Source organism: Protomyctophum bolini (genome assembly GCF_963924005.1).
Source record: "Protomyctophum bolini genome assembly, chromosome: 19".
Classification (NCBI taxonomy): domain Eukaryota; kingdom Metazoa; phylum Chordata; class Actinopteri; order Myctophiformes; family Myctophidae; genus Protomyctophum; species Protomyctophum bolini.
In genome coordinates, this window is record NC_137880.1 from 4,757,298 (window position 1) to 4,777,674 (window position 20,377).

General features: G+C 43.2%; 1 protein-coding gene across 1 annotated transcript; it reads right to left on the bottom strand.

Moving 5' to 3' along the window:
• Nucleotides 1-929: 929 nt before the first annotated feature.
• On the bottom strand, nt 930-18,735 carry allc (allantoicase; the record flags this gene model as incomplete). The annotated part of the gene is made up of 11 exons (XM_080790716.1): nt 930-1,082; nt 2,910-3,028; nt 9,228-9,336; nt 11,937-12,010; nt 12,137-12,292; nt 14,183-14,315; nt 14,421-14,500; nt 15,199-15,318; nt 16,423-16,510; nt 17,651-17,701; nt 18,670-18,735. The coding sequence occupies 11 exons, from the start codon at nt 18,733-18,735 to the stop codon at nt 930-932; spliced, it is 1,149 nt and encodes a 382-aa protein (XP_080646842.1).
• Nucleotides 18,736-20,377: the final 1,642 nt, after the last annotated feature.

Genomic DNA, 20,377 nt, shown 5'->3' on the forward strand with positions numbered 1-20,377 from the left:
AATTGAGTTGACCTGGTTTTACGTCTTTTGCTATAGTGATGTAATCAATTAATCATTTGGGACCACCTGTGTAGCTTATATTTAACATTTGCTCCATTGGCTAAATATTTCTGTCTCTGCGTCTCTCCCATATAAATATATCGGGTCTCTCCCCCCCATGTGCGCGCGCCCACACACACACACACACACACACAAATATTTTATGAAAGATTCTGACAGTAAAAAGACGAGTGAAAGAAACTCTTGCATGAAGGCTCATGCATCGCATGCTCCGTCATAACTTTGCGTGGCGGCGGCGCATGCTTAAAATAAACAGATCTACAAGTGTACATCGTGTACTATACCGTACATACCATTCCGTGTCGATAACTTGTATACATCTGTTATTTTTGCGCATGTGAACCGCGTATGCTGCCATTAAATTTGCGCTGCGCCTCGACAGACATATATGCGTCTACTATTAAAATCAGACAGCTACCTGTCATATCAATAGTGATCCCTGTAAAAAATACATGCTTTTAGAACTGTATTTAAAGTCTGAATGCGTTCACACCAGTAACGAGCCGCACCGTGGTTCGTTTGGAAGCGAACCGAGTCTGGCCTTTTTTAGCACACCGTGGTTCGTTTCTTTGATCCGCACCAGAGTTCGGATGCACGTTCACACCAACCGAACCAAAGGGGTAAGCGGACCAAACATGTCCGGTGTGAAAGCGCCCTAAGAGTCAAATATTGTACTTTTGGAGACTTGGGAAAAGTAGGCTATACGAAAAGATATATTATGTAGATGAAAACATGGATTAGAATTGGAATCTTATGATATATTCAGTCGACTAAAACTAGACTAAAAACTAAAACATTTCAGATGACTAATGTGACTGAAACTAAATGAAAGTTTATTAAAGGAAATATACTCCCCCAGGGGTCAGGGGTTAGAGGTTAGAGGTCATGTTGACGGCGGGTCGACCCCACAGCCTCAGCCGGCTGACCCCCCCGTCGGGGGCGATGACCAGGCGGACGTGACTGACGGGCTGCTTCAGCACGAGCCCCTCCCCCGAGTAGAGGTGTATGTGGTGGGGGCGGAGCTACACAGCAGACAGGAGGGAGGGAAAGATGGGTGGGACAGACAGACAGACAGGGTATACATGTTATAAAATGCATTTTTTTTTAAAGGTTTTGGAGGCGGTAAAAATGTTCCAGGCTCCTTTTCTTACACCCCAATTTAGTTGTTGGGCAAATTAACACTCAGCACACATTTCCCTGCATGCTGCCACTATACTGCTGTTAGTTTACTTTCACTCCATTATTCAGTAAAAAAAAAAATCACACCCGTGTGGACCGAGTGGTGCAACTTTATTATTTTTTATGGTTTTGCACACTCAATTCATAATTCACGTTCCAATTTTGGAGCTCTGGCTCATGGACTAAGAGAACCAAAAAGAACCGAACCGGTTCCATGGGAACCAACCGGTGCAGCCGTTTAACTGAGATGATGGTGTGGTCAAAGTGGAACTCTTTGGTGAGCTGATTGTATCCATAAATATAAAAAAAAAGTAGATGCCTCATTGGCTGCTGCAGTTCGTTGGAGCGATGTGTGTCAAAGGAGGGGCAGAAGAATTTACACTGGGAGAGGAAGTACGCCGGAGGTGTGGAAGGCACGTTGCCACTCAAGTGATTACCGGGCCAATCACAGCGCATCCTTTCCGGGACTCACAGACCCGAACATGCGCTCTGTGACGCACGCTCATGCTTCCCGCGGGGCTTCGCAAAAGGAATCTCTAAACAATCAGTTGAGTGAGTGCTGAACATGTCTAGACATGTCTCGACTGCAGCGCACGCGGGTGAAATTACCCCTCAACGTCTTCTGACAGACATGCTAGGGGCTGGGGGCATGCAGCAAGACCAACCCAGTAGTCACTTTGAGTGGAGCCACGGGTGAACATACAACTGTATGTCGGACATTACTATTACTAACCATACCGCAAACCCCAAACCTAAACATAACCGCGTCGCAACTCATGCGGGCGAACGTGTACTTGTACTACATATATGTATTACTAATCCTACCCCAAACCTAGACGTAACGTCAAGCACGTCGCAACGCATGCGGGTGAACGTGTACTACATGTATTACTAACCCTACCCCAAACCCCAAACCTAGACGTAACGTCAAGGGCGTCGCAAACGCATGTCGGACCAAAGCAAACTTTTCTTAATCCGCAAAAAAAAAGTTTGTAGTGGACACAAAAATGATATGAGCAGGATTCAAACCCACTCAACCCAGGAGGTATGGATTGCAATATTGTCTAACTGGCTGCTGGAATGCTTTTCTAGAGTCTACTTCATTGTAGACTAATTTAGAAACGGGTCTCATGGTCACGTATTTCCTGTAGGCGGACTCGACGTAGATGCGGGGTTTATACCCTCACCAGGCGCATCTCAGTGAATGGCAGAGTGACTGATGTTAGTCTGCCTCAAACGTTACTCTTTTACCTGCTTTTTACTAACACTAACATTACAAAGATGCCCAGAACATCGAGATGAACCTGTGTAGTTTATGGCTGCTCCAACAGTAGTGGCAACGTTAAAAAAAAACAAAAAAACGGAATGTCAAAATATCCAGGTTTAAAACCCGCAGCTACGTCGAGTCCACCTAGGAAATACGTAAGCTGCGACCATGAGACCCGTTTCTGAATTCGTCTATAACACGCCCAATTCATGTAAAAGAAAAGGAAAAACCCTGCCCAGTAAGGACAAACTGCGGGTTGATTTCACCCAACACCACGCCGCACTGGCGGTGCCCAGGATCGAACCCATTCATTTGTGGTCCAAAGCCGCGGGCTCTACTGAGCTCCCCAGACACAAAAAGGGAAGTAAAGGAAAACGCCTGTTGTAAGGGAGATGAGAATTACCTTCTGAGGAGGCAGGAGCACCTGCCACTTCCCAGAATTCCATCTGTTCCCGACACAGTCCACTTCCTCCTCGGGAGTCAGACTGCAGGCCTCCAACCGACAGGAGTCTGGGAAGTTACCTGTCACACGCACGCACGCACGCACACACACACACACACACACACACACACACACACACACACACACACACACACACGCACACACCACAGATGCCACACCTAGTGAGCTTGTAGATTGGTCAAATATCCCCCGTTTTTATAATCAATTGAGACATGCAAATCCTCCAAACTGTTATGTATTCTGTTATGAATAAAAACTAATCTTAAACATACATAGATATTTTTTTTGTTTTACTGATAACTTCCTCTCACAGAGGTGTGGTTCCAGACTCTATAAGTTGAGTTTTAAAATATCTGTTCTTATCTTTGTACCACTGCCTTTGCCTGATTTGACACTGCGTTATATAGAGGGTATGTGCATGCTTGAAGTGAATGGCACATCGAGTGGCAAAGAAACATGCAAAGCGCATTTTGACCTGAGATCAGATTATTTAAAAAAAATAGCAGACCTATACAAGCTCGTAGCGAGTGGCGCGCTATGAGCTTGTAGATCTGCTATTTTTCAATAGCTAAAGCGTAGCATAATGCTAACACCAAAAGGGGTTCCCGCCCAAAATGGGTTAAAGTGAATGGCACATCGAGTGGCAAATCGAGTGGCAAAGAAACAGGCAAAGTAAGTGAGTTTAACATTGTTTAACGTTGTTTAATGATAACAGATTTTATGTTTGGATGCATGGGTTGTCAAGGCCAGAAAGTAGTTTTGCCCCGCTCAGTAGGCATTCCTGCATAACTTCCGGAAGTTCCGGGTTTGATGATGATGATGCCACGCGCAGATATACCCTCTATTGTCCTGAATTGTTTTAACTGCATGCCTGTTTGAATGCTTTTGTTTTTATTATCCTTTCTGCTCTGTGAAGCACTTTGAGCTACATTTATGTATGAAAGGTGCTATATAAATAAAGTTTATTATTATTATTATTATTATTATTATTATTATTACTATTATTATAGCATTCGGAGATTGGGAGAATAGTTGTCTGGCTAAACGCGAGACTGGCATTACCCTGACCTCACGAAACTAAAATCTGATCCCCAGTTTGACACACTGATACCAATCAACTCGTTGAATAGTTGTCCCCAAATGAGGTCAACTAGTGCCAGGAAAACACACACACACACACACACACACACACACACACACACACACGACACGACACTGGCGAAGGTTAAAGGTGTTCATTTGATCCGAGGGGCATGAAAAGCCGGCAGGATGTAGCCGTTCCATCAGCCCCTGAGGGAACAATAGGACTCAGTGACACGATGGATTCCACCGCAAGCTTTGGTGTATACGTAAGTCGATAGGCGGAAACACGCAATGGCTTTTAAAGTGCCAAACACTGTCATGTCATGCTGGCTGTTGGCATGCCATACTGCTGTTTTAAGTTAAGTTTTATTTTATTTTGTCATTTCTTTCTCGTTTTTTTTTTCCACATTTTTGAAGTATAAAATATGAACACATTTTGCTGGGGACCCCCTGGAACCCCCTCAAGGAAAACCACTGACACAGCATGGTCACAGCTATGCGTATAGATTTAATATTATCAAAAGATAGAAATGCCACTAAAACAATGTATACTACTGGCCACCTCACATACTAAGATCAGTCACCAGAAGCAGTGGCGTGGGTTTTCAACGAGACTAAAATTGAGTTTAAATTCCAGTGGGCTTATAGTTATAGCCTAAACTTAAAGGATGGAGCATGTCTGATCCAATTAATATCAAATATCAAAATAACGAATCAAGTAATTTGAAAATTTTAAAACGTTTGCACGTTTGTTCCTTTCCAAGCAGGTGCGTAGGGCGTTAGAGCCGCACACTGAAAGAGCTCCTTATTAAAGAATACTGTAGATTAGAACCTGCACATTCTTCCGATCTGTGCTGTAGTTTTGAGAATTGATAATCTTAATTATTTTTGGCCAAATGCACTGTTGCGCTCCCATTTCCAGTCCACTGACAAACCAGCGACACTACAAAATGACACTGACCTATAGCCGCAATTTGCAACTCTAGATTTTTTTTATAATGGGATTAATCTAGAGTTGCAATACCCTCCATTGACTCCCCACTCATTCAATTTGCGTTTGCGATCTGCTTGTATTAAACAACATTGCAGCTCTATAGGCCAAGCTTGAATTATCCTCTTTCAATCTGCCGAACTTTTGTTTCATACAAATCCACCGTAGACATGTTAGCTACTTTCTGTCAAAGTGTTGGAGTTTGAAAGCACTCGTTTTCCTTTACAGGCCGTGCTGCTGCCTCCTACATTATGTGCAAATGCGAAACAGGTGGTACGCAGGGCCATTCAGTGACTTTGACGAGTGCTTCCAAACTCCAACACTTGGAGAAAAAGAATCACCTGCACAGAATTTCTTGATCATAGGCCTGGGCTGTGGCTCAGCGGTCCAGGCACCTTGGCCGGTAGTCCGAGTCTGGCAGTGTGCCGCGGGTTCGACTTCCGACGGCCTTCACTGCATGTCACTCCCCCATCTCTCTCCCTCATTTCCTGTCAGCCTACTGTCTGTCCCTCTATAACAAATATAAAATAAAGGCGAATGCCACAAAAAAAAAAAAAAATCGAAAGTAGCTCATAACATACTGTGGGCTGTATTTTGCGTGTCTTAAATACCAGGTCTTATTCCCTAACTTGAGTAAACTAAACACCTGGAGGCGTGGTCAATGCCATTTGGCTATTCTGAGTGGCCAAAGAGCATTGACCACGCCTCCAGGTCTTTAGTTTACTCAAGTTAGGGAATAAGACCTGGTACTTAAGACACACAAAATACAGCCCTTTATGTCTACGGTGGATTTGTATGAAACAAAAGCTCGGCAGATTGAAAGAGGATAATTCAAGCTTGGCCTATAGCTGCAATGTTGGTGAGTTTAACGTCGTTTAATACAAGCAGATCGCAAACGCAAATTGGATGACTGGGGAGTCAATGGAGATAGGGTGTATTGCAACTCTAGATTCATCCCATTATAAAGGAAAATCTAGAGTTGCAAATTGAGGCTAACACTGACTCAAGACTGCATGGGACGCAGTCACAACTCTGTGACCCCCAGACTGCATGTGACACAGTCACGGTTCAAAAGGACAGACGTGTGGAGCGTTGCCAGGCTCCTGTGTTACGGTGTAGAGTTACAGCAGATATTATACTACTATAGACTGGAACCCACATAAGCTTTTTATGGCATAGGCAGCTCCCGGCAGGATCCGCCGGGATACACAAAGCTGCGCGACTGAGACTAATTAATTAGAGCGACAGAGAGAGAGAGGAGTGTGTGTGTGTGTGTGTATACAGTATGTGTGCGCGTGTGTGGGTCAATTTAACAAAGGTGCAGAGTGCAGACGATCAGAAATCAGCAGAGAGTGCTACTGTATGCCGTATTGAAGTGGACTTTGGCCTCAGACTTTTTGTTTTTCTCCCTGGAAATTAAAAACGTCTGGGTTTCCGAGGCTATACTGGCTGGCTTCGGGTAAGGTGCTGCATGCAGTGGCGAGGCCCGCATTAACGGTCACGTCAACAAAAAAAAGAGGTCCATGTGTTATTTTGTGCAAAAGCGCATTATTGGCTATTTCCCCTACCATAAGCCCTCAATGAATTGAACTGAATTGCATTGAATTGAATTTTTGTATATATCGTCTGTATGTAAATAGCATCCCAAGCGACACACTGTACTACTTATTTTGATGGAAATAAGTGAATTAGCACAAAAACCCAACCCCCATAGAGCGCCGCAGTCCCGCCCCCTTTCAGAAAAGCGAGTGGCCCAGGAAGTGGAAGCCCCATGCATTCTCCCATCGACACTTTTAATATAATTTATTTAAAGACGGTTACGCCGCGGACAAAGCCAATTCGGATCGTGACGAATCATGACAATGAACACAATATTTTGGGCCGATCAAATAATTTATAAGACGAAAAATAAAACAAATAGTGTTGTCTCCTGACTTTCTTTTCTTCTTTCTAATGATTTGATCGTCCCAAAATATTGTGTTCATTGTCATGATTCGTCACGATCCGAATTGGCTTTGTCCGCGGCGTAACCGTCTTTAAATAAATTATATTAAAAGTGCCGATGGGAGAATGCATGGGGCTTCCACTTCCTGGGCCACTCGCTTTTCTGAAAGGGGGCGGGGACTGCGGCGCTCTATTCACCGCAACAAAGCCTGGTTTTGTGTTGGTGAATGTACATTCTCCAGGCTGGGAATTAAGCCTGGCAGCACCCGTCCGCAGCTTCTCTGTACACCCCCAATACTTTGTAAACGTGACAATTTGGCTCAGTACTTTTTCTTTGCCTTGATCTACACCAAAACCCCCTTTTGAGTAGGTATTACTTAAGCAATATTACACGAGAGGGTTCCGCAAGCATCACTGAAGTGGCAATAATCACGTTAAACCACACCCTCGAGTTTAATATTGCAATTATACAACAGTTACCCTTAAAACTACGAAAATCGCTGAAAAAACATATTTCTTCAATGACAAATGTAGTCACTACGACCAACAATTGTCCCAAGAAAGTAGCTAGCCTAGCCACCGAGTTTGCTGCGCTCTGGGAGAACACGAGCAGCTGAAATCTTTGTTTTGATTAGGTGTGGAGTGGCGCTCGTTTGAACCACGGCTAGAAGGCTGTTTCAACCAATCATATCGCTTCCTCGAAACGACCTGTTGTATAATTAAGCATACAACTTTGTCCACCGACTGCCGCAACGTCCTTTTGTGTATATGGTATAAGTTACAGCAGTTATTACCATATCCTACTGGCTGGGTTTAGGTGTCACAGTATAGGAGAGAGATATAGAGAGAGAGAGAGAGAGAGAGAGAGAGAGAGAGGTCAGCCCGTCAGGCCCCCGGGGGGTGATGGATGACCGAACCTCTATAAAGACACGGGAGGACATATCATCCCCGCTCAGCTTGTGTTACTGGCCGTGTCACTCTATCTGCCTCCCTTTAAAGAAATATGATGTTCTCTAAGAGAGACGTTATCCGACTGCAGGTCTTAGAAAGAGATGTCAACGTCACCCCGGCTGGGAGGAGCAGCGCTCATCAGGGTCTGGAGATAGATCTCTGTGCATGCATGCGTGCGTGCGCTCGTGCGTGTGAGTGTATGTGTGTGAGAGCTGAGAGAGAGAGAGAGAGAGAGAGAGAGAGAGAAACAAGTCAAGTCTATCGACTTTTAATTAGGGATGTCCCGATCCGATATGACAAATAAGGGCCGATACCGATACTTTTCCGATACCGATACGGTATCGGGACATCTCTACTTTTCATGTTCGTTTAGGGCAGCAGCTAAACAGACATTGGCAACTTGTCATGTGACCAATATACCGTGAATGACTTCATCCTTACTTACGGAGTGGCGCGCTACGAACTTGTAGGTCTGCTATTTTGGCAAAATCATGTCATGTGGCTCAAATCTTTGATATATGGGAGTCGGCGGCCAATTACACCCTAACCATTACATTGGAAATGTTTGAGAACGACTGACATAGAAACAGTTTCCAGAAAAAACTGTCAGGATTTAGAAGACATTTTGTAGAATCGTCCTCAGGTCAAAATGGGTTAAAGTGATTGGTCGAAAACAACTCTAACAAAGTGATTGGTCAAAAACAACTCTAACAAAGTGATTGGTCAAAAACAAGTAACCTTTAAAGTGATTGGTCTAAAACAACTCTAACAAAGTGATTGGTCAAAAACAACTCTAACAAAGTGATTGGTCAAAAACAAGTAACCTTTAAAGTGATTGGTCTAAAAACAACTCTAACAAAGTGATTGGTCAAAAACAACTCTAACAAAGTGATTGGTCAAAAACAAGTAACCTTTAAAGTGATTGGTCTAAAACAACTCTAACAAAGTGATTGGTCAAAAACAACTCTAACAAAGTGATTGGTCAAAAACAAGTAACCTTTAAAGTGATTGGTCTAAAAACAACTCTAACAAAGTGATTGGTCAAAAACAAGTAACCTTTAAAGTGATTGGTCTAAAACAACTCTAACAAAGTGATTGGTCAAAAACAACTCTAACAAAGTGATTGGTCAAAAACAAGTAACCTTTAAAGTGATTGGTCTAAAAACAACTCTAACAAAGTGATTGGTCAAAAACAAGTAACCTTTAAAGTGATTGGTCTAAAAACAACTCTAACAAAGTGATTGGTCTAAACACAACTCTAACAAAGTGATTGGTCAAAAACAAGTAACCTTTAAAGTGATTGGTGTCCACCTCCACCTGGCTGATGACCCCCGGGTGACCCAGGCGGAACACGGCCCACTCGCACCCTGGAACCTGCAGGATGCCCGACTCATCTGCCTGACGCACACACACGCACGCGCACGCACACACACACACACACACACACACACAGGTGTGTAGTTACTATGCTGTACTTATGAGGACATACGATACGTATAGCTTGCGTATAGCTAGTTCAGTCAGATATACTCGAGGGGATCGATCAGTGTCATGTACTGTATAAGACCCACGTGTCATACGCTGACGTTGCAATCGGATGACCAATTTGGGGCGACGTATTTGAGCTCAACCTATGAGCCGGCATGTTTTTTCCTGCCTTTTCCTTCTGCATAATGCATTCCTGGTGGTTGTTATGCTCTGTTTGCTCCCACCACCGCCACCCCAGCACCACCGGTGGTCTCTGCTATTGCTGTTCCCCATGTGGCGCGGGGGGGGGGGTTATTGTTGTATATATTTTTTTTTTCGTATGTGAACGTGTCTGTTATTTGTATGCAGCTGTGACTCCGTCTCCAAGACAAATTTCTCCCAAGGGAGACAAATAAAGATCAACCTTGAACCTTGAACCTTGATCTATATCCCTGTTCTTAATAGTTAATGATGGCTGTAAGAATGCCACAGACGAAAAACAGTCCAAGTCCACACTATTAATCCACAATGTATAAATGATAGATAAGGGGGTCAGGACAACTAGGCCTTTTCGTGGAGGGGTCAGAATGAAATTTGGACTGTTTTTCGTCTGTGGCACTATTGTGCTGAGAATTGTGCAGGGAGAAAAATGTATAGTGTTGTGTAAACCTTATGCTATTAAGTTCACATGTAACAATGAGGCGGCGAGCGCGTGGAGCAGAGTAATCTAGTGAGAGAGCGGTGACGCGCTTTGACCTCGCCGAAAAGCGGGTGCCTATGGTTCCAAACATAGCTCCTATATGGCTGGAACTATTCCATTGAGATAGAATGAGCACTTCCGCATTCCATTGTTACAATGCGAGTCAACGGGCGTTTTAAATGCTTTATTTGGAACACCCCTTGAGATACAATATCTCGTTTTCGAGAGGGTCCACGAAGGGAGTGTCATTACTCTCTTACTAGATTACTCTGGTGTGGAGTTGACTGTTTACTTTAGTTTGGGGCGGAAGCCGAGTAAGCGTGTCACATACATAACGGTCCGTCTAGCAACACTAACGCCACTCAATCCCTTACAGGACACCTTCCCCTTTTAGTAAGAAACATCACTCCTAACAACAAACCAGTATTAAACCAAAAAGGCAAACAAATGCAATTCACCTTTGTCCCTTCCCTCTGTATATTTTTTCTTTTTTTCTCTACTGTCAGAAAAAAACATTCACATTCTCAAATCTCAATTCATATAATCAGAACATCACATCATTTCCCTTTTTTTTTTACATTCAGACATTTACCCTTCCCCTAACCTGACGCTGCCAGATCCAAGAAGCTTGCTACACGAATTTGTTTCACAGCTTATTGGGATCTGGGATCTCGGAAGCAAATTCGATGACGGGGCTGTTCCTTTTTTTCAAGATACTTGGTAGATGATTGGATGGGACCGTCTGTCTATCACCGTGTGGGCGTGCAAACACAACCAATCATATCGACGTGTCTATATAGCTTCACATCCGGTTTCGCACATATCCCGCCCTTAGCTCACGCTGATTGGTTCAGTGCGGAACGGATCGGCGTTAGCTCAACTCCCTGAGAGATCCCAGATGGAAGCTGTGTTGGGGAACATGGTTACCCAATACCGCCCCCATCTGGCAGCGTCAGGTTACCCTTCCCCTAGTCTCTCACATATCCAGTCTAACAGTCGACCACAGGTGCGGGTTGCTGAAGAGTGCGCAAGATGGGCGCGGTTTCTCCTCAACTGTCCGTCGTCCGTCTCCACGGTGTATGACCCGGGCGTGGCAGCCTGCTGTACGACAGTCCCTCCTCTGTTCTCCTTGGAGAGCCACGCATTTTGGCCACACTGCAGCGTATAGGCAAGGGACGGGCTCCGTGACGCAGGTCGTATAGCGACGTTGTTGACCCTCCTTTGCCTGCATCTCTGACTTTCTGTACCCTCTGATGTTTGACCAGCGAGAACGCATGGGTCTTTGGGTGTTGTGGTATGTTGGAGCGAATCTGTCTCCAGCCATGAGGAGTTGTGCATGGGGAATAAGTTTAACCACTCTCCAGGGGTGTTGCACGTTATGCATCATCTTTTTCTTTTTTTTCTCCTCTCGATTGTTCTTCTTAATTAATTCCGAGCTTCTGACACCATGTTGTGTAAACCTCATGGTATCAAGTTCACATGTAATAATGAGGGCGGAGAGCGTGTGGAGTTAAGTGTTTACTTTAGGTTGGGGCGTTACATACATAACGGTCCGTCTAGCAACACTGACATGCCACTCAATCCCTTACAGGACATATTATAGCAGAGCCGAACGGCAAGATAAAAAAAATCATATGCACACTTGTATTCTCACTTCTGCAGTCTATAATAAATTGTTTCTTTTTTTTCCAGGTTTCTGACTGAAAAACATTTATGTTTGCTGATTTCCGGTTTGTAACATCGGCGGACAACTAAGTATAACAATGGGAAAACTCGAATCCAAACCCCTGTGCGTGCGTGCAGTGCATGCGTGCGTGCGTGCGTGTTAAACCTTCAGTTCTCTGGGTCGGTCCAGTCTTCTGGCGGTCTCCCATCCATCTGCCATGTTGGCTGCTCTGGCCAGAACTGCACATACATACATACATACATACATACAAACATACATACATACATAGAAAACGCAAAAACGGAGTTAATTGGTTTCCTCCCCGACATTAATTATATGCCGTATAGTAATGTGATTGACATTACCAATCATATTGCGGGGATGTCCAAAGTGGGCGTCGCTGTATCCAAGACAGACTCCGCCATTGGCCAGAGCCAGCAGGTCCACCTTGTCCTGGGAGGAGACTGTTGACCAGTCCCTCTGCCCCACCCCATACACCCTGAACCTGGACACGCCTCCATCTGTACACGCATATGCACACATACACACACACACACACACACACACACACACACATGCACACATGCACACGCGCACGCACGCACGCATAGAGAGTTTATGACTGTATCATCACAGTGACAAATTACCACATCCAATATATGCAGCGTTGGGCAGTAACGAGTTACTAGTTACATATTGCTGTAGTATTATTACTTTTCCCAGTAACGAGTAAAGTAAGTTATTACTCTGCCAAAACAGTAATATTATTACTATTTACTTAAATAGTAAATAAATAGCACATATTACATGTTACTTTTTTGTTTTTGATTCGTTGGCTGCCGTTTGAAAACATTTCATTTAAAAGTAGAGAGAGACTGCTGCTTTATTATGTTATAGCCTTTTTAGCTGATTGGTGACTCTTCTTAATAGTAGTCTTCAAAGCAATTGGATTCAGTTGTAAAAGAAACAGATTGTGTTGTTGTACATTCTTTTTTTTTTTTTTTGCGGGTGGGGTAAGTAATATGTAATATTATACAATATCAACAGTCTTGAGAGACTATAGGCTGCCTCAAAAAGGTCAGAGACTGTTGCTTTATTGTATTGTTTGTTATGTATGTATACAATATATAGTGTCCGTTTTGAGAGTGTAGTTCAGATTGTTGATGTTGAATTCCAAATGTGGAGTATGCAGCAGAACAAGACTGATGTGAGACTGTTGACTATTTCTGTTTTATATCCTGCAATTATTCAGTTTGGCTGATTGGAGACTTCGTATTCCAATGAATTGGATTCAGTTGTAAAAGGAGCTGGCTAAAATATAAAGTAATATACATGTAACTGTGTTAGTCTTGATTCCAAGTAATGTAATATTATTACTTTTTCTAATGTTGAGTCTATTAATGACACAGTACTGACCAGGATACATGTTGAGTCTATTAACCCATTTAGACCAGGACGAAATTTAAAAAAAATGTCTTCTAAATCATGACAATTTTCTGAAAAACCTCATGTTTCAGGCTAAAGAAAAACAGGCTAAAGTCTGTTCTGCTTTTAAACCTAAATTGGAAAACCAAGAGGATATTATGTTCTATTGTTCTTGTTCCTGTGTGCTTCTGTGATTTGTGTCCTGTAATGTATTTTTTGTAATGTATTGTGTTCATGTCTTGTCTGTATCTTGAACGGTGACGTCATGGACGCAAAACAAATGCCAGTGCAAGCTGACAATAAAGTTGTATATGTTTCTATATCAGTGGTTCTCAATATTTCATGTCAAGGACAAAAATGTGATGTATTTTGGTCGCCGACCCCCATCTGAAAACATGTCGTTTCCAAGCAAAGATTAAAAAAAAAAGAGTTAAAAACGTTCACTCTGAAAGAATGTATATATATTCAAAGATTTACGCCACATTTTCACGATTTTTCAAAAATAGCAGTATACAAGCTCGTAGAAAAATTGCTAGGTGCTACTAGCTACTAGCTATTTTTCAATAGCTAAAGTATAACGTAATTCTTTAAAACACCAAAAGAGGTTCCCGCCCAGAATGGGTTAACTCAGTGGTTCCCGACGTGGGGTCCGGGGACCCCCAGGGGGTTCCAGGGGGCCCCCAGCTCAATGATAGTTTGGTACCAATGGACCCTCATGGGTCAGTATAGTTAAATTAACATAGATATTACAATATCAATTGAGGGTCCCAGAGATAGAAATGCCATTAAATGGGGGGGGGGGGGGGGGGGGGTCTAGTCTGTAGACTAATATGCATGTCAAACTGGGGGTCCCTGAAATTCAACGGGTTGAGAATCACTGCTAGAGCCGTAAAAATCTTCTCTTAAGGGGGGGGTCCCTGGCATATATTTTTAAACGGAGGGGTCCGCGGGCTAATACGTTTGTGAACCACTGGGGGTTAACTGACCAGGGTACATGTTGAGTCGCAGGTGGGTGACCCTGTGGGCGTGGTCGACCTGGAAGTGGTTGTGACAGCTGTCGGAGTATCCAGGCTTCATCTCCGACACGGGAAGTACTTCCGTCCACGACTCGGACCCGAGCTGAGAAAACAACACAGCACACGTCACTGTCTGTGTGCGTGCGTGTGTGCGTGTGTGCGTGTGCGTGTGTGTGTGTGTGCGTGCGTGCGTGCGTGAGTGCGTTACCTTGGCGACAGCAGCAAACTGGCTGTCGTCAGCGGCCGTGCCGGTCCTGTCTCCCTCCAGGGACATGTCTGGAGGGACGTCTGGTAGGACAGACAGACAGACAGACAGACACACAGGCAGGCAGGCAGACAGGCAGACAGACAGACAGACATGGGTGGGCTGTTATAAGACTTTGCTCACATATATGCAATGGTTACAATATAATCTAGATAGCATCATTAGCATGTTATGTGGAGAGATGCCAGGTCACTATTGCCCAGCTGGCATCCTTTATAGTTTCAATGTACAGATTCATGTTTTTTTGGGGGGATATTCTACTGTTAGACGGATGATAAAATAAATTGGTAAATTGAAAATAATAAGAGTGGCCAGTGGACTGCAGGATTAACTTTCCTGGTTTTGGTGATTTTTTACTCTTTATGAATATAACTGACTGACTGACTGACCGACAGACAGACAGTGGTAGTAGAAGTCAGAAAAGAGCAAAGTAGTGTAGATGTGTGCTTATTTTTTTTATTATGTCATTGGACGTTGACGTGCTGTATACGTCATATCTGTCTGAGCAAATAGACATGTTACGTCATGACGATGTGCGACGATAAGTGCGCCGCTCACTTCACATGGGTGTGATTTTTCTTTTTCCATTCTTTACTTTATCCGTGATTTATACGTATGTTCACGGGAGAACTGGAAATCCGAAGTTGTTGTTCCGTTGCACATGTTATCGTGCGTGCGTGCGTGCGTGGGTGCGTGCGTGCGTGCGTGGGTGCGTGCGCACCCAGACAGGCAGCCTGTACGGACACAGAGGGAGAGTAGTTTCCTGTGAAGAAGGAGGTGTCCACATCAAAGCCACGGATCAACCCTGGCACTCCCAGCTGGATGATACACCAGTCATAACCTGACGCACACACACACACGCACGCACACGCACACACACAGTCAGAGAGAGAGAACATCACATTAATGACATGTACACTAGCCGTAAAGGGCTTTTCACAGTAGCAACTACTCCTCATGTTTGTTTGTTTATTGAGTATTGCTAATTCATCTTAATCATGATCCCAGGTTTAAAAAAAGGCACTTGTCATTAGAAACAATTATTTAGCAGATTACAAAATAAATACAATTCGATTAGACTGTTCGGTGTCATTTAGGTGTGTCTGTATACATATGGTCTATACGACTGTGGCTCTGGAGGTAGAGCAGGTCGTCCAATGATCCTTGGGCCGGCGGTTCGAATCCCGGCTCCTCCCTGTCTAACATGTCGAAGTGTCCTTGGGCAAAGACACTGAAACCCAAATTGCTCCCGATTTGCTGGTTGGTACCTTGCATGGCTTCTGCCGCAATCGGTGTATGAATGGGTGAATGTAATGCACAATCTATGTAAAGCGCCTTGGATAAAGGCGCTATATAAATGCACCATTTACTGTCTAAGTGATTGGAGATTCCCCTATATCTCTTAGTTTGGCATGTATTTGGCCTTTGTTTGGCGACCTGTGATCTCTTCCCTGAAGGTGGGGGGGGGGGGGGGTCTTTGAAGTCAGACATAAAAAGCTTTCTGGTAAAGTCAAGACGCAGCTGAGTCCATGTCTGTGAACAATCTGTGCACAATCTGAGAAGGCAGAGAGCCCCAATCTGTGTACCCTGCAACGTATTATGATTTGACTATAATTCCAGAGTTCTATACACAGCCTTTTGGTCAGTGATGGCATATTATCCCATTCTGACCTGAGATCAGATTCTAGAAATGTCTTTTCTACATCCTGACAGTTTTCATTCTGACCTGAGATCAGTTTCTAAAAAATGTCTTCTATGTCAGTCCAGCTGACATGCAGCTTGGGGGCTCAGCTTCATATACCCCTTATTTCTTCAGGCGATAAAATAATCTATACGGGATCGCACTCGCTTGTCGCAAATTGACCTTAGATGTTATAGAAAATGAACTACTAGACGTGTTCAGGCCCGGGATTTGTCTCGCCGTGCCCTCTGACGTCAAACAGACCTGGGATTCTCTTCCTCCGTGTCTCCCATCCATCCATCCACTTCCCAAAGTCAGTGAACGCAGACGCAATGAACTGTGGAGCGTCTCTCTGGGAACAACACATACACTAAATGTTATATATAGGCTTTGTTCAGAATGCAGACAAATCTGTAGCAAGCATTATTGTTAATTAAACTAATTTGAACAATTAATTTGTGCATTAATTAGGACATGAGGCCCAAAAAATGTCTTCTAAACTGTTTTTTTGGAGAAGAAAAAAAAGTTTCTATGTCAGTGGTGCTCAACCATTTTCATATCAAGGACCCCCCCCGGAATTATCTGTATTTGGCCGCAGACCCCCCCATCTGAAAATATGTTGTTCCAGGGACCCCTCTCCCGGAAGCAAAGATTTGAGTTAAAAAACGTTCGCTCTGAAATAATATATTATTCCAAGATTTGCGACATATCAAAAAATAGAAGATCTACAAACTCGTAGAGCTTCTAGATCTGCTATTTTTCAAAAGCTAAAGTATAGCATAATGCTTGTGTGTGTGTGTGTGTGTGTGTGTGTGTGTGTGTGTGCGTGTGCGTGTGCGTGTGTGTGTGTGTGTGTGTGTGTGTGGGGGGGAAAAATGTTTGTCGACTATCTTTTTTCACTGACGAAAACTAAATGGAATCTAAATAAAAAAACTAAGCTATGATGACTAAAACTAAGACTAAATATGCTGACAATTTCGTCAACAAATAAAAACTAGACTAAAATGTTAGGAAGGGAATAGTGGACAAGAGATCCAGTATAAGTCATTTTACACTTGGTGCTGAAAATAGCCGATCTACAAGCTCACAATGCGTCGTGAGCTTGTAGATCGCCCATTTTCAGTGTAAAAACAGTCATTATGACGGCATCAAGGCCCGCCAAAATGCATGTTAGTCGACTAAATCAACTGTGGATTTAGTCGATAAAAATCTCATGATATTTAGTTGAGTGAAAGACTAGACTAACATTCCGGGTGACTAAAACTAAATGGAAGCTATTCAAGAGACTAATGACTAAAGCTAAAATCAAAATGTCCTGCCAAAAGCAACACTGGTATAGGCTATATTAAATGTTCCCACATGACGTGTTGATAAAGATACATTTAAGTGCTGTGCTGTGCTGTGCTGTGCTCTGCTCTGCTCTGCTGTGCTGTGCTGTGCTGTGCTGTGCTGTGCTGTGCTTTGCTGTGCTTTGCTGTGCTGTATAGTTTACCTTGAGCAGGTTGTTGGCTGGAGCAAACCATTCGTCTGTAGCGAAAATCACCTGGAATGAATCCAAACACACCACTGGTTGTAAAACACAACAGGCAGGGTCTTCACTATCCATCATTTAAACGTCACTACTGCTCTCAAGGAGTTAATTATTAATAGAGGACATCGGCCGTGTCTAAATGCTTATATAGTCTCTCCTGATTTAATGAAACGGGACAGATACCCCAACACTAGCTGAGAAATAGTCCCCTGTGTTTGTGCAGATGGTACTACAGATTAGAAGGGGATATTACTGTAAATTGTTTTTAGGGTCTAATGAGTAAATGACAAAATATTGTCTTTTAGTAGCACATCCAATCGGCTACTGTTGATGCTTTTAGTAGCACATCCAATCTGCTACTGTTGTAAAGTAGCACATCCAATCTGCTACTGTTGATGCTTTTAGTAGCACATCCAATCTGCTACTGTTGTAAAGTAGCACATCCAATCTGCTACTGTTGATGCTTTTAGTAGCACATCCAATCTGCTACTGTTGTAAAGTAGCACATCCAATCTGCTACTGTTGATGCTTTTGTGTGATACTAGTATGATCAAGTAGGGCATTCATTTATGGAAAAAAATTAACATTTAGGATTGAGACCAGATTAAAAAAAAAAACTTTCCTAAATCATGGCAGTTTTCTGAAAGAAAAGGTATGTTTCTATATCAGTGGTGCTCAAAACTATTTAATGTATGAACCCATACATTATATGTAATTGGCCGCCGACCCCCATCTGAAAATACGTTTCTCCAGGGACCCCCTTCCCCCGCTCTGAAATAATATATACTCAAAGATGCTTAAAACACCAAAAGGGGGTTCCCGTCCTGAATGTCTTAAAACAATAGAGACATAAGCGCCCCAACAGCAATGGTATAATATCTTTTGTCATGATTGAACTGTGACCCTTATTTGTTTTTATGACGGAAGCGTCACGTCGGCCTTTTATGACGCCAGATAAAACACACGACAATACTAGTCACCTTGCCTCCCGTCGTCTCACACGCCAGGTTATTAAACTGCACGAATGCAGGTTGTCTGCTCTCCATCTGCACGGTTCTCCTCTCCGCCATGTTGTAATATCCTGGTTCAAACACAGCTACTGTAGGATACTCTATAGAATTTTTAGGATAATATGAAACGTTAGTATGTATAGCTTTAGCTGTTCCCCCACACACACACACACACACACTGGTAGTGTTTGTACAGGCTGGAGCCGGCTGGTCAAAGTGCACTGACTGCTCTGTCGTTGACAGCACTGACTGACTGCAGGGGCAATGCTGGAAGTCATGGGGGTGCAACATATATACGTTGGTTAGACATACTAACAGACCGACAGGCATTAGTCCAACAACACTGTCTCTCCTGACACATGTGTGGCTCATGGTTCTAAACCTATAACCTCCCACGGGGCAGCACACCTAAACCTAACCTTAACCCATGTCTAACCAATGACTATAGTCTAAACTAAGTATGTACCCCGGTTCAAACTAACCTGTGGGCCGGGTTAAAACTCACCCGTGGCTCCCGACATGCGGTAGCAGGTTACAACTAATCTGTGGCAGGTTAAAACCAACCCGTGGCAGGTTAAAACTAACCCGTGCATGGCTTCCTGTGAAGATATAGGTTTAGGGTTTGGGTTTTTTGACTGGGGCAACGCTGGAGGTATGAAGATCTCTTTGCTCGAAGTAGCAATCAGTGTTGCTTTTTGCAGCAAAGTTAGATTTTAGTCTTTTGAATACTTTTCATTTAGTTTTAGTCACATTTTTGTCACCTGGAATGTCTTAGTGTTAGTCTAGTTTTACTCGACTAAACATCATAAGATTTTAATCGACTAAATCTACGGTTGATTTAGTTGACTAAAAATTATTTTGTCGGGGCCTTGCCTTGATGTCGTCATAATGGCTGATTTTACACTTCCGATCTACAAGCTCACAACGCGTCACGCTGCCAAACTTATAGATCGGCTACAGATCGGCTATAGATCGGCCGATCTACACAGCTTGTAGATCGGCTATTTTCAGCAAGCATGCCAAGTGTAAAATGACTTGTGTCAGGCGTACTTATCCTACTGAATCTCCTGTCCACTAGTCCCTTCCTAACATTTTAGTCTAGTTTATATTTGTTGACGACATTGAAAACTAAGCTACGATGACTAAAACTAAGACTAAATATACTTACAATTAGGTTGCATTTCATTTTCCCCAGTGAAAAAAGGCAGTCGACGGACATTTTTCGTCATAGTTTTAGTCGACGAAGTCAACACTGGTAGCAATAACACAATAGTGTAGAAGTAGCCCTACTCGCTTTCCTGTATTTTACTCGAGTAGTACGAGTACAGAAAAATATACAGAAAAATATACTACACAGTAGCCTACCAAATGCAAAAATAGGTACAATATTATGCATTATGCAGAATGGTCCATTTTCACAATTGACATTATTGGATTGCTATTAGTAATGAATTAATGTGTTCACTTTTATGTTACAGCTGGTATGGGCCTGAACTTATTTTATTGATTCATCATCATCATCATCATCATCATCATCATCATCATCATCATCATCATCATCATCATCATCATCATAACCTTTATTTCAAACTTGGAGTTGGAGTACATTACAGGCATGCAAACTTTGGCCATTTTTGGAGATTAGGTATTAGGCGCAGTTCTTAAGCCTCCCCACACA